The following is a 13,602-nucleotide window of genomic DNA, read 5'->3' as shown; positions in this document are numbered from 1 at the left end:
GAATCGTTTTCAAGATTGTCTTAGAGTCACCGGAAGAGTGTAAAAGGGGACAGTGAGCTGAACTCCTCCTCTCAGGCACCTGCTTAAAATGCCCGCCTTCTCCCATCCCCCGTCCACAGCTGCTGTCTCCTTCCGAAACCCCGCATTCGCTGCCTATGATGCCAACAGGTGAAGGAGACCAAGTTGGAAGGGTCCTCATGACATTCATCTTCGTTCTCTTGCCTTAAGGGCAGGTGAACCTTAGTTTCGAACTCTGCACCCAGTAAGTCTTCCCTGAGTGCCCTTGCCTCAGGTGGCTCCAGCCCACTACAAGCCCTCTCTTCTCTCCATCTGTGACTTGTGCTTGGTTCACAGTTCTGTGCAGGAAAAGCTCTACATCCACCATGAGAAAGCATGGCTCTGAATTCTGGCAATGCAACTGCACAGTACCATTTCAAACAAGACTACTTCCTCCTTCCTAGATCTGCTCCTTCCTGGTAGGAATGTAGAAAGAGTGCCCCCCAGGGCCTGAGAACCATATTATGCTGTTAGCACACAAGCCATGATCGGGTTCAGAGAAAACAAAACCAAGGCAAAGTGAGAGTTCCCTCTTAGCTTTCTAAAGACACTTCCTTGGGTTAGGTACTGAAATTGGGCCAGTAGACTTGTCTCGGTGCCTGAGAAATCGCATAGGGTCTAAGTTGGATAGGACCTATTTGGATTCCCCCCTTGCCAGTGCCTCCCGCCCCAGGGAGGCCTCTCGGAGAGCAGGACTGAAATGAATCAAATGCAGACAGTTTTGCCGAGTCCCAGCAATGCGGGCACCTCAGACCCAGATAGAGGAAGACGCCGTCAGGGAGGGGTGACCCCAAGCTGAGTCAGAAAGGACAGGGTTAGTGGAAGAGCCAAAAAATCAAGAGAAGGCTGAGACTCGAAAGGGCAGCAATGGACGAATTAGGAACGATCACCAAGAGCAAAGGTGTGTCTTTGGAGACCAAGGCTAAGGTCACCCCCCACCCCAGCATTCCTGCAGACGCAGCTACTGCGTGCAGGTGCGAAAGCTGGACGCGAAGAAGGCTGATAGGAGAAAACGGGTTCATTTGAGGTGTGGTGTTGGCGAGAGCTCCCCGGACACCCTGGATCGCCCGCCAGAAAGATGAACCAATGGGTCCTAGAGCAAAATAATCCTGAAACACCTCTGGAGGCAGAAATGACAAAACTGTCCTACATCGGGCACATCAGGAGCAGGCAGGGTTCTTTGGAAAAGGCAATGCTGGGAAGCACCGAAGGCAGCAAGGAAAGGGCAAGAACAGACAGGAGGTGGGTTTCCATAAAAGAAGCCACAGGCGTGAGTCTGCAGGAGCCGGGCAGGGCCGTGGAGGACAGGACCTTGCGGGCGTCACTCATTCAATCATAGGGTCGCCAGGACTTGAAGCCGCCTCGACACGTAACACATGTTTGCTCAGCACTCATGTGACCCTGAGACTGTTTCATGTGTTTTAATAGCCTCACTCGCCTGCTCACTCATTCAGTAAAATATTTGAGGGCCCACTTTGTGTCCAGCACTGGAGATTCAGCAGCGAACAAAAAAGACCTAAACACGGACCCTCATGGAGCTTGTGCTGTGGGGACAGCCAGGACAGTGGCGGCAGGGAGCTGGGGACAAACAGTGAAATAGAACATTTAGCACGTGTGATCATGATACGTGCTGTGGGAAAATGCGAAGCCAAGAAGGTGGACATAGTGGGAGGGAAGCCCTCCTCTTGCCCATATTTTCCACTCGTGGAATCCACAGAACCCAGGCAGACTGAGCCGGGAGCTGCTTCTCTGCTTGGCCAGGCCGCTGAGACCTGCAGGCCAAGAGGGCGCTGGGGCGGGTGCTCGGGCGAAGACACGGCCTGTGCAGAGGCCTGCAACTGCTGGGGTTGCTGGAGCCCAGGGACAGGCTCGCCGCGGGGGTGGGGTATGGGGTAGGTTGGGGATTCAGAATCACTAACGGGGATTCCGAATCCCTGGCTTTGGTTCTGGGCTGATTGCCCGTGAGGAGTGGAAGGGGATTAACGGGGCATTAGGGAGGGGCACCAGGTCTGCGTGTGGACCCTGGGTGGTGGTGCTGAGATGGGCGCCCAGAAGCTCACGCAGAGATGGGCAGGAGGAGCTCACTCCCAGGAGGGGCTGACTTGGGTCCGAGCCCCACCTCTCCGCCTGATTCCCCGCCTCCCAGCCCTTGCGCGGGCCCCTGCGGACATTACCTAGATGCACACCATGCGCTGGTTACAGCTGAGCAGTTCCAGCGGAGGGGCTGGGAGGGCGCCCGCCATGGCCCCGGCTTTCTGGGCCCCCAGCTGAGCTGTAAATGACTTTTCCATTTTCTGAGACCTGCGCCCAGGCCTGTTTGGTATTCAGGGACGCCTGGTCCACACTCGCCAGCTCCCAGCTCTGCCCGAATTACTTGATTAAAACGCATATCAACCATTATATGATTCGTTTCTCTGCCGCAGCTCCTAGCCGGCCTATGTTAAGCTGTAATAAAGGCTGGATTGGGAGGCGGTGGGGACAGGAGCACAGGAGCAGGGGTGGGAGGGTGTCTCTGTGGGAGGGGCCTTCTGAAAGAAGGACCCCACACCTTAAGGCCATTGCTAGCTTCCAGAATTTCTGACAAGGATTTGGAGATGGGTCAACTCCTCCTGTAGGTCCAGAAACTGTGACCATCCCATTCAAGGCTTTTACCTTTGGCCAAGGGAGAGTAAGGAAGGTTTGGGGGGTTGGGGATAGAGAACAGCCACCTTGATTTCTTCCATGATCAGAAATGGAATTCTCCATCCCCTGGGAATTCACTGCAGCAAATTTGACTCTCACTGGGCTGGGAGTCCCGAGTCCCAAGTTTTCTTCCCAGGCTCACTACCCTGGGATTCCGCTGAACATCTGGAAAATGGGGCTGTTCCTGCCTGCTTGGCCCCCCAGAGTTATTGGGAGAAAGTGCGTTAGGACCATGAAAGGGCGTATACACTGCAGAGTGTGTGCACAAGTTTAAGGTGATGACTGTTGCAGTGTGTCAGGGTTCAAAGGAACTTTGTCATCCCGCAAAGCCCTGTTCATCCAAGAAGTGTTTATGGAGCGCCTGCTGTGTGCTAGGAACAGTCCTTATTGCACTCCTGGGTTTCCTGGTGCAGTGGGACCCAGAGGCCCATAAACAGGGAAGGTTGGTGTCTCCCGATGAGCTTCTGAAACCAGCCCCGGTGGGCCTGGGAGGCCTGGCTGGGGGAGGCACCCATGAGCTGGGTTCTGCTGGATGGGCAGGCGTGCTCCTGGTGAAAGGCAGAGGCGTTCCAGGCAGAGGGTGCTCTGTTCAAACTCCTGAGCAAATCTTGAGCATGTGACATAGCTGGGCTCAGTCATTTAAGGAGCCTGAGAGCTGAACAGGGAGCCACGAGGAGTGGCAGGGTGAGCGACACGGGGCCAGGGCACTTGTGGTGGGGCCCTGCTGGTGTATCGAGGCTTCCTGAGTCAGCGGCGGTGAGCTGGTGGGCTTCGAAGGAGTGGGCAGAGGCTGGGGTCAGGGCTGTGAGAGCTGCCCCCAGCGATATCCTGTCCACTGCCAGCAAGCTGGCCTGGGCTGCATCTGCCCCAAGCAAATCTCATCCTGTGCACCCTTAAGCTTTGACAAACCGAACGGTTCCTGTCACCCTTCCCGTCCCTCATTCCATCCTCAGGCCATTCAGTTGGCTCTCTCAAGTCACACGTTTTACACCTACCCTGGCCCCGATTCACCTGGAAGCCTCCATCGGACTGGGGACTTCCCAGAACAGGGGTGATACCTCTTCCATCGGATTACGAGCTTCCTAAGACAGAGGCTTTTCCGCCCCCGTCAGATTGGGAGGGCCCCAAGGTGGGGCTGGTTTTCTTCCTTGCTTCGTTTCAGGCTCTCCATATCCCTAAGCAGAGAGAGGATCCAGGAACCTAGAGAGAGGGCCCCTCACCATATTCTTCTCTCGCGGGCCGGTCTCCTGACCAGCAGCAGCTCTGTCTCCCCTCCCTAGGATCTTTCTGTCTCACAGCTGCTTGAGAGCAAGGGGACAGGAATGCAGCTGGCCAGGAGGCTGCTCCCCCGCTACCCACCCCAAATCCAGCCTCTGTTTAATGAATGCGCTCCCATGTCCACTCTCCCCACATGCCCCCTCCCTGTGCCAGCTGCCCAGGCTTTCGATGCATGGAGGACCCAGCCCTAGCCATCAGGGCCTCTCTGTGGCCAAGTCCACCTAATCCTGTTGATTAATTTAACTCTGAGACTAATGGGTTCCAGAAGGGGAGTGGGGAGAACATCATTGGGGAAACTGAAGCAAGGGTGCTATGGTGGGATCAGGATTCTTCGTGATCTCCCCTCACTCAGACCGCTTTTGTCCTGCACCCCCTCTCTCCTTTTTCTGTGATCATCATGATGTGCCCTTTACAGGTTCCAAATTATCCCACAATCTTCGTTTCATTTCATTTCATTCTCAGAGTGATCCAGTGAGGCATGCAGGCATGCATCGTTATCATCATTTTTACATCTGAGCAAACCGAGGTCTAGAGAGGGGAAGCCACTTGTCCAAGGCCACACAGAGAGGGAAAGACAGAGCCCAGAATCTAGGTGTGAGGCTTCCCAGATCAGGACTCCTGACTAGACCGGAGCTGCCCCAGAGGGCCCCCAAATTCCCTCTCAGTCTCCCCTTCCTCCCCTTCCTTCTCCAGGAACGAGCATGGGCTTACTGGCTATGTGGCCTCCATCAAGTTACTGAATGTCTCTGAGCCTTGTTTTCCCTCTTTGTAAAAGAGCCAATAGCCCAGACCTACTGTGAGGCTGACATAATCCTAGAAGGATCTCTTCCCCGGGGCTGGGCCAGGGAAGAGGCGAGAGATCTTTTCGGAGGCCTAAAGTTACACAGTCTAATTCTCTTAAGATCTCTTTCAATCTCTGGCTAGTGGGACAGAGCCATGCTCTCCCCACTCAGCATCCAGAGGGTTGTTATGGCAACTGCTCACATCCTAGAGGATCCTTCCGAACAACAGAGGCGTCAGGGCCCTGCTTTGCCCTCCCTGGCCTGGGTTTGGGTCTGGTTGTCTCTCTGGGCCCAGAGAATTCGCAGATCTGTGCTGAGCAAGGGTGGAAGGAACAGGGAGATGGAGAGGAAGTGGACTCTGTACTCCATGATGAGTCCAGAAAGCTGTAGGTAATTTGCAGGGCAAGGGCGCTGGGTACACGCGGGCCTGAGTGGCGCTGAGGCTGCCCAGGACAGTATCAGAAGCACCTCGAATTTACCCCTCAGCCTGTCAGTTGCCACCTGCATTTATGCTTTTGGTTACGGCCCCCTGGCCTATTATTTCCTTAATATTTTACTTTATACAGAAGCACCTTAAAAAAGTGAATTCAAGGAAACAAATGCTCTTGGAAATGGAAAATGAGTGTCATGTCCTATCAATAGACGGGAACCATAAAAACAATGATGTTCATTCTCCCTGGAGACAATGGCATGTGGAAAGCTCTGGTCCGCTCCTTGTTAGCAAGAGACAGCAGCAGTGTCAAATCTGTGCTGTCCTGTGTGGTAGCCACCAGCCACACTTGGCTTCGTAAATTTGAATGAAAGTGAAATAACATAAAAAATTCAGTTCTTCAGTTGCACTAGACACATTTCAAGTGCTCATTGCCGCATGCGGCTGATGCTAGCACAGGGAACCACGCAGGCCTAGAACATCGTCATCGCAGAAAGGCCTGTGGGACAGGGCCACGTCTCCCCCATTCTCACCTCCCAGCTCTGAGCACAATTTCTGCCCAGAGGTTTTGCCCCCCACAACCCTGATCCCTGCTCACTCAGCTCCTGTCTGAGCTCAAGGGCTCCCACCGGAGGAGGAAACCTGGTGCCCTGGTCACCAGCAGCGGGCTGGCCTCCCTCCCTGCCCGCCACTCCCTGCTACCTCCTTCTGAGGCCCTGAGGGAGCCCTGTCCTTGTCGCTGTCAGAAAACTGAGATTATGCAGTGAGTTTCAGGAAATGAATCCTTGCGATTAGTTGTCTTTGGCTCCGAGCCCCAGACGTGCGGGGGAAGGTACCCAGGATGACAGCTGTGCCCACCGTGGTCTCCTCTCAGTGACGGGTTGCAGGGCAGCTGGGAAAGGGCCGATGAAGGTGTTGGAGCCGACCCCAGTCAGTGCCTTTAGGAACGAAGCTGGCAGGGCAGCAACGAAGGGAGGGCTCCCTTGCCCACGGTTCCCTTGTCGTCACAATCACGGACAGCCAGTGAAGAGCAGGCGTGACTGTCCAGTGGCCAAGGCAGCAGGATGGAGGGAGGGGACTCAGGCGGAGGGGCACTGCCCAAGACTAGATGAGCTCCCAGCTTTGGATGTAGCCCCGTGAAAACATGACCCATTGTGCCCTTTCGCACGCCAGGCCTTTGCATGCACTCTTCCCTCTGCCTGGAATGCCTTTCCCTTCACCTCCGTGTGACATCTAAGAGGCTGTCTTAGGTTGGTGGGCGTGGGGGTGGGCAGTTTGCTCCCTGTGGGAGGGGCCTAAACCTATTCACGTAACCAACGTTTGAAGCAATTGAGTAAGAACAGGGGTGGGGCAGGACACTATTGCATTTGCTCCCTCTGTCCCTTCCTTTCTTCCCGCCTCCCTCTCCATTTTTGCAGCCTTTCCCCCAAATGCAGTAGTGTCATTGTTTAAATGGTCATCATTTAAAAAACACTAAACTATAAACAAATATAGAGAAGAAAAAAGCTCCGTCGCCCTGAGGGTAACATCTGTTAATCTTTTGACTGTAGTGCTCCACGATGTGTCATCCACACGTTTTCTAAAAGTGGGATTGAGCTTTGTGCACTGGTGTGCACCTTGCCTTTTTCTTAAAGTCAGGATTATCGAGGTATAGTTAATCTACAAGAAAATTCTGTTTTGGAGAATATCGTTCTAGAAATTTTGACAAATGCTTTTCATCATGACCCCCCCCCCCCGTGCCTTGTGCTCGAGAGGGATGCACCCTCAGAGCAGCGATGGGCCTGAAGGTGGGCGCAGGGCACCCTCGGGCTCACCAGGCCCCGCCTCTCCCTCCCTCTCCCCGCCTGTAGGGAACCGGCTGGACGAGGGCTCCGACGTGGAGTCCGAGCCTGACCTCCCTCTGAAGCGCAAGCAGCGCCGCAGTCGGACCACGTTCACGGCCGAGCAGCTGGAGGAGCTGGAGAAGGCCTTCGAGAGGACGCACTACCCGGACATCTACACCCGCGAGGAGCTGGCGCAGAGGACCAAGCTGACCGAGGCGCGGGTCCAGGTGAGGACGCGTCTCAGGTGTTGGCACTGCGGGCATAATCCAGGGACCCGCATTGGAAGGCGGCGTGGCCAGGGTCTGAGGGTTCAGTGGGCCCCCGGGGAGTTCTGCAGCAGGTGCTCTGGGGACTGCGTAGACAAGCAATGCCACCAGCAAAGGGTGCAGAGTAAGTGGGCAGCAAATGTTGGTTGACTGACTGACCGATGGAGTGGTGGACAGCCCCAGGGAAGCCAGGAGCTGCAGTGAGGCCTGTTGAATTAAGATAATTTCTCCAGGCAACAAGCACCTCAAAAAAAAGACGAAAGGAAGGATGGAAGGAGAAATACAGAGGAAGAGAGGAAAAGGTCAAGGGAGAGAGAAAGGAAAAGGGAGAAGGAGGGAGGAAGAGAAGGAGGGAGGAAGGAAGGAAAGGAAGGGAGGGAGGGCAGTAATTCAGCCAAAAGAGCGGGCTCAGGGAGTATAAAAATCTCCCAATCTCTGATGAGGGGAGGAAGTAGCTTGGAGGAAAATTTATGAACAGGCCTAGCTTCCTAAGATGGGTAATGAGTTTCCTGTTATGGGAAGCATGCAAGCAGATTAGGCAGGCATGTCCGTGGTGGGTTAGAAGCTTCAGAGGGAGTCTGCTAGACTTTGAACACACCCTCAAGTGTGCTGTTCCTAACCAGTGGGGGTGGGGAGGGAGAGTGCAGAAAGAGCAGAGCCTGCTGGGGTTCAAGGCCTGCGGGGGTGGGGGTGGGCTCTTACATTCCGAGGACCACAGTCCTCTGAGTGCAGAGTCCCCACCGGGCTGGGAAGGCTCAGGCTGGGTGGTGGTGCGGGGGAAGGTCACGGTGAACAGCTCCCGTGGGAACCCCTTCCTGGCTTGTCTCCTCCCTGGATGGGAGAGGGAGGTCTGCAGGGGGCACTTCAATCCGAGGGTACGCAACGTTTGTTGGGCACCCACCTTATGCCAGTCACAGGGCTTGGGCTTCTTGTGCATGACCTGGTGGGCCCTCAGACCACCTTGTCAGGGTCAGTATGGTCACGCCCAAGCTATGGCTACAGAAGCTGAGGCTGAGAGCAATGACGCACCCAGCGCCTCAGAGCTGAACAGGGCTTGAACTGGGCCTGGAATTCCGGCCTGGCAGACACCGAAGCCCAGGTCCTTTCCACCCAGGAAACAGAAGTTGACTCAGAGCTGGAATTTGTAAGCAGTAGGGAAAGTTCTAGAAGCAAAGTGGCATTTAACCACTCCAGGAACCAATGTACCTCCCTCCGCCCTCCCCACCCCCCTCCTGGAGTGGGGGGCCTTTGGCTGCCTTTGAGAGAGACCCCAAGGGGCCGGGGGCAGGCGCAGCAGCCAGCTCATCTCATTCCCTCCTGCCCTCCCCAGGGTGATACCCGAGCCTGCCCCTGCCCTGCCTCCCTCCCCTGATCCTCCTGCAGCTGTTCTCCTGGGCACATTCCTGGGTGCTTTCTCATTCCCACGTCTGGGGGCCACGGCTGCTTCCCACCACCTTGAAGCCCGACCGCTCCTTGTAAAATTTCCTGGCTGTCAGGGCAGTGCTTTTATTGGCCCAGGGGACCCAGAAACAGGTGTCACTCAAGGTCCAAGGAGGGAGGGGGGCTGGGAAGAGGGGGAACAGCCAGAGCCCAGACAAACCCACAGTGAGGGGCCCAGGCTGACATCCTCCACATGCTGACACCCCTGCCAGGCTCTGGGCAGGGCTGGGTCTCCCCCTCAGACTGAGCTCCCCAGGGCAGGACTGGGTCTTCCCCTCTTAGCCTGAGAGCTTTCCCAGCAGAGGGAAGAACAGTAAATGCTGATTTTTAAAAAAGAATGAACAAAGGGTAAACAAAACAAAAAACAAAAAAAAACCCCAAGACAGGAATGATGGGACATTTGGCCTGGCAAGGAGGAGACTTAGGGGACATGGCTGCTCTGAGAGGCCCCCAGGGTAGAAGCTGGGCCAATAGAAAATGCCCCAGGTCCCATATAAAGGTTTACAGACATGAGAGCACAGGACTGGGAGTCACAGGTCTAGGTTCCCATGGGTTCCTGCCTCTGATCAGCTCTGTCACCTTTAACAGGTCAGTTTCCTTTCCTGAGACTTAATTTTCCATCTATAAATAAAGGAATTTAACTAAATGGTCACTAAGGACCCTTAAAGCTCTAGGATTCTCACTTATTGACAATCAGGGCTGCCTTGTGAGTTGATGAAGTCCCCATTACCAGAAGCATTCAAGCAGAAGTGCAACGGTCAGTCTGTTGGAGACCCCGGAGAGAGGATTTCTACCATGGATAATATGCCAGGGACCTCGAAGCCACCTGGCCACTGCTTAGGTTTCATGGCTCTATACTTTTGAGGCCTTGGCTCTGATTCTAAGAGTCTGTGGCTCAGGGATTTTGCAGTCCTGTGCCATTTTTTTTAACTTAAATTTTATTTTTCAGTTACAGTTTACATTCAATACTGTTTTGTATTAGTTTCAATGTACAGCATAGTGGTTAGACAATCATATACTTTACAAAGTATTTTCCCCGGTATTTCCAGTACCCACCTGGCACCATACATAGTTATTACAATATTATTGACTATATTCCCCGTGCTGAACTTTACAGCCCTGTCACTACTCTGTAACTACCAATTTGTACTTCTTAACCCCTTCACCTTTTTCACCCAGCCTCCCAACCCCCTCCCTTCTGGCAACCAACTTTTATGGTTTCTCGGTGGCCCTGGAAGATGGGTGGGATAGTGGAGTGGTTCAGAAGGTCTCAGAGCCAGATGCCTAGGTGTGAATTCCAGCTCCATCAGTTGCTCCCTTCGCTCTCAGTTTCCTCATCTGCAAAATGGAGATGAACTAATAGGGTCTGAGGATTAAATGATGACATGGAAACACACACACACACACACACAAACGCAGAGTTAGAAAGTGGCCAGCACACAGAAGTGCCCTAAGTGGGGGGTCGTTATGATGAAAACTCCACCTGTTTTGGTGGTTCCAATCTCGCCACCCTCGAAACTGCAGGTTCATTCATCTGGCACTCATTTATTGAGCACCTACTATGTGCCAGGCACTGGTCTAGGCACCGGGGATTCAGCAGACAGAAATCGCTGCTGTCATGGAGCTGATATTCATTCAAATAAACAAGTCAGCAGGTAAACATGTGTCAGGTGGGTTTGTAACTCAACTCTGTAGCCTCCCTCTGGCTCCTCTCCAGCCCTGCCTTTGAAGCCTGCAAGGTGTTATATGGCACCCCTGGTGTCTGGCAGACACCCCTGTCTCAGCCTTTTTGAAGGGTGGGGTGGGGTAGGGGAGGAAAGGGGTGTCAGACAGGAAGACACATGCCTGGGGACCAATAACTGTCTCTGGAGGAATCTTCATTTTTAAATGACTACAGGCTGACCCACAACCTTGCAAATATCTTCCTTGGAGGTGAATGAATCCGTTGTGTCTCTATGGATGCCAGGCCGCCCCCCCAGCCTGTGTTTCTTCTTGACACAGAGGCCACCCTGAATGGAACCCCATTATGGAGGGTGTAGAGGGACTCGCTAATTATTAGCAACTTAAAGCACATCTTTTCACAACACTAGATCACATGTATGGTGCACTGACGCTCAGCACTTTACATACATTATCTTTACCATCCTTGTCGTATTCCCAGGAGGTAGGGAGGTGGGATTAGTCCCTCCATTTGGCAGGTGAGAAATCTGAGGTTTAGCCAAGAGAAGCAACTGTGCTAGGACTTGAACCCAAGTCTGCCCTCCCTGTTCTTTTTGTCTGTGCTGCGTTGAAACCAAGGAAGGCAATTGGAGACACACACAGGGAGAAAACAAAACAAGGTGATAAAAGTCCTGCAGGAAAGTACCACCTGCAAAGGCTTCTCTTTGTGTTACAAAGGGAAGTTTGCAAGTGTTAGTTAGCACAGAGCCACGACCAGAGGCCTGGAGGAGGGAGCAGTCCAGGGGGTTTAGTGTCTGTGTTCCTGGCCCTCTGGGACAGCTCCCCAACACGGAGTGATAGGAGTCCTGCCCTTTGGGAAAGGCGGAATTGAAACCCCGTCGTGGAAGCGGGGCAGGACACCGCCCATTCCTCCCAGTTCAGAGGCAGCCTCAGTCTGACTGGCTGGCATCCGTCCCACCCCAGGATGCCCCCCCGGGAAGCCCTCGGCGCCCTGGGGAGTTGAGGAGAAGCCGGGACTTCAATTTTATGTGGATGCCTGTTTCACTCCTGACGTAGCTGCCTCAACTCCTTTCTCTCTGAATCTGAAACTGGTGCGAGCCAGCTGCTCTCTTCGGCCAGCCTGGAAAGCGGAACCCTGTTTCCCTGGGATACCAGGGACACATAAGACCCCTCTGCCCAGTGGGGCTCCCCTCCCGCATGTCAGAAGGCGTGGTCTGGAGGTTTGGGGTCTTAAGTGATTCTGTGCCAGGGAAGGTTGTGGTCTTCACCCCACAAGGAGGGGATCCCAACTGAGCCTTGGGGCCCCAGCCCCGGCAAAACCCTCTCTGCCTTCCCTTGTTCATTCATTCATTCATTCATTCATTCATTCATTCATTCAACAGTATTGGGTGAGCACCTACAGAGCAGGGAGCAGTGAGTGAGGGATGCAAGGCCTCTGTCCACAGAGCCTGGGGCCTGAGAGACAGACAAAGAGAAGAATCACCAAAAAAACCCCAGTAAATAAGACAACTGGGTGAGGAAGCACACAGGAGGCCTCGGGAGAAAAGGCAGGACCCGCCCGAACTTTCCTTCCAGGCGTGATTAAGGAATCAGAGCCAGAGGCAGTTCCACTGAGCCTGCAGGCCGAGGAGCCAGCTGCAAGAAGAGTGTCCCAGTCAGAGGGAACAGCATGTGCAAAGCTTAAAGACAGAAGAGCCCCCTTAGAGCAGCCTGTTTCGCACACTCATTCCCCTCTCTTTCTGGCCCAGCCAGATCTTGTTGCAGATTCAGACAAGTGGGCTCTGGAAAGTCAGGCTGATTTGTTTGAACCTCAGATCCATTACAGGATATCTATGTGGTATTCGCAAGTTACTTGACTTTTGTGAGCCTCGGTTTTCCCTTCTGCAAAATGGGAATACAAGGACATGTCTCACAGTTCTATGCATGGACAGACATGTGAAGCGCCAGCATGGGGCTTGGAGGAAAGGGAGGCTCAGTGATGTTGGGTTAGTTTTCCCCTGATGCTGATTTAACAGACTCTTGTGTCTGTGGGGGATGGGTTTCCCCAATCAAGGGGCCTGTGCTGGATAAGCAAAGTGGGGCCTCAGGCTCTGGACAAAAAACTGGTTTTCACATCTGAATCTGGCAGACAAGTCTCATTCTGGATTCTGGTGGGTTCTGGATGTGTGGCTTTCTCCTTGGGAGCTTCCTGGAGGAGGTGGGAGTTGAGCATGTGTGGGAACAAGGACAGTCACCTATTGACATCTTTTGGGGCAGCAGCAGCTGCAGTGGAAAGAGCACTGTACCCAGAGTCACACAGCCGGATACGTGGGCAAGTCACCCACTCTCTCTGGGTCTCAGTTTGTTCATCTGTAAAACGGGCACAATGATAATAAGCTTCTCACTGGGAGACCATGAAGACAGAATGGGACTGTGCCCATGACACCTCTCTGCAGAGTGTCCCCAGCTGCATGAAGGTGGGGATGTCCTGTGGGGAGGATGCTGGCTGGATGGAGGGTGACGGCTGGGGGACTGGTTCTAGCTGAGTCTCAGCTGTCCGCCAGGAGCCGGGCTGAGGGCTCCATTCTCCACTCTCAACCCCCCAGGTCTGGTTCAGTAACCGCCGCGCCCGCTGGCGTAAGCAGGCAGGAGCCAACCAGCTGGCAGCATTCAACCACCTTCTGCCAGGGGGCTTCCCGCCCGCCGGCATGCCCACGCTGCCCCCCTACCAGCTGCCGGACTCCACCTACCCCACCACCACCATTTCCCAAGGTGAGTGCCCAAGTCCTGCCCTGGCATCTGAGCCGTGCCCTTTGCCCCTCTCACCTCGGGCCACCCATTCCTTCCTTCCCGAATAAGTGACAAGGGTTGCATATTTATGGCCATTTGTCTACTTTCACGGGGACAGAATATTAGGACAAAATAAGGTGAACGTCTTGGCTCTGCCAATAGGCCACAGAGCATCCAGGTGAAGATTAACAAGGTCACCTCCACGTCTGCGTTTAGAGCAGAGCTTCTCAAACTATAAAATCACAGGAACCTCCTTGGCGAGCCTTGGAGGAGAAGGGTTCCTCCCCCCTCTCCCTCCTTGGATCCTGCTTCTGATTCTGCCTCCCCCGACTCCCCCCCACCCCATTACCTCACACGGCCTCATGAAGCCCCGGTGGCCTCCTCTCAAAGGGCTG

The 13,602-nt window shown here is 54.2% G+C and overlaps 1 protein-coding gene across 3 annotated transcripts in view; it reads left to right on the top strand.

Annotated features, from left to right (window-relative positions):
* The window catches only part of PAX7 (paired box 7), a 93,084-nt gene that overhangs the window by 41,068 nt on the left and 38,414 nt on the right, over window positions 1-13,602 (top strand). For all 3 annotated transcript variants that reach the window (XM_081144885.1, XM_081144886.1, XM_081144884.1), the window contains exons 5-6: window positions 7,080-7,279; window positions 13,024-13,189. In XM_081144885.1, the coding sequence (XP_081001011.1) occupies window positions 7,080-7,279; window positions 13,024-13,189 (366 nt within the window). The remainder of the gene's footprint in view (window positions 1-7,079; window positions 7,280-13,023; window positions 13,190-13,602) is intronic.

Source organism: Miniopterus schreibersii, assembly GCF_964146895.1.
Source record: "Miniopterus schreibersii genome assembly, chromosome: 8".
In the NCBI taxonomy this organism is placed as follows: Eukaryota; Metazoa; Chordata; class Mammalia; order Chiroptera; family Miniopteridae; genus Miniopterus; species Miniopterus schreibersii.
This window is presented reverse-complemented; position numbering and strand designations above follow the sequence as displayed.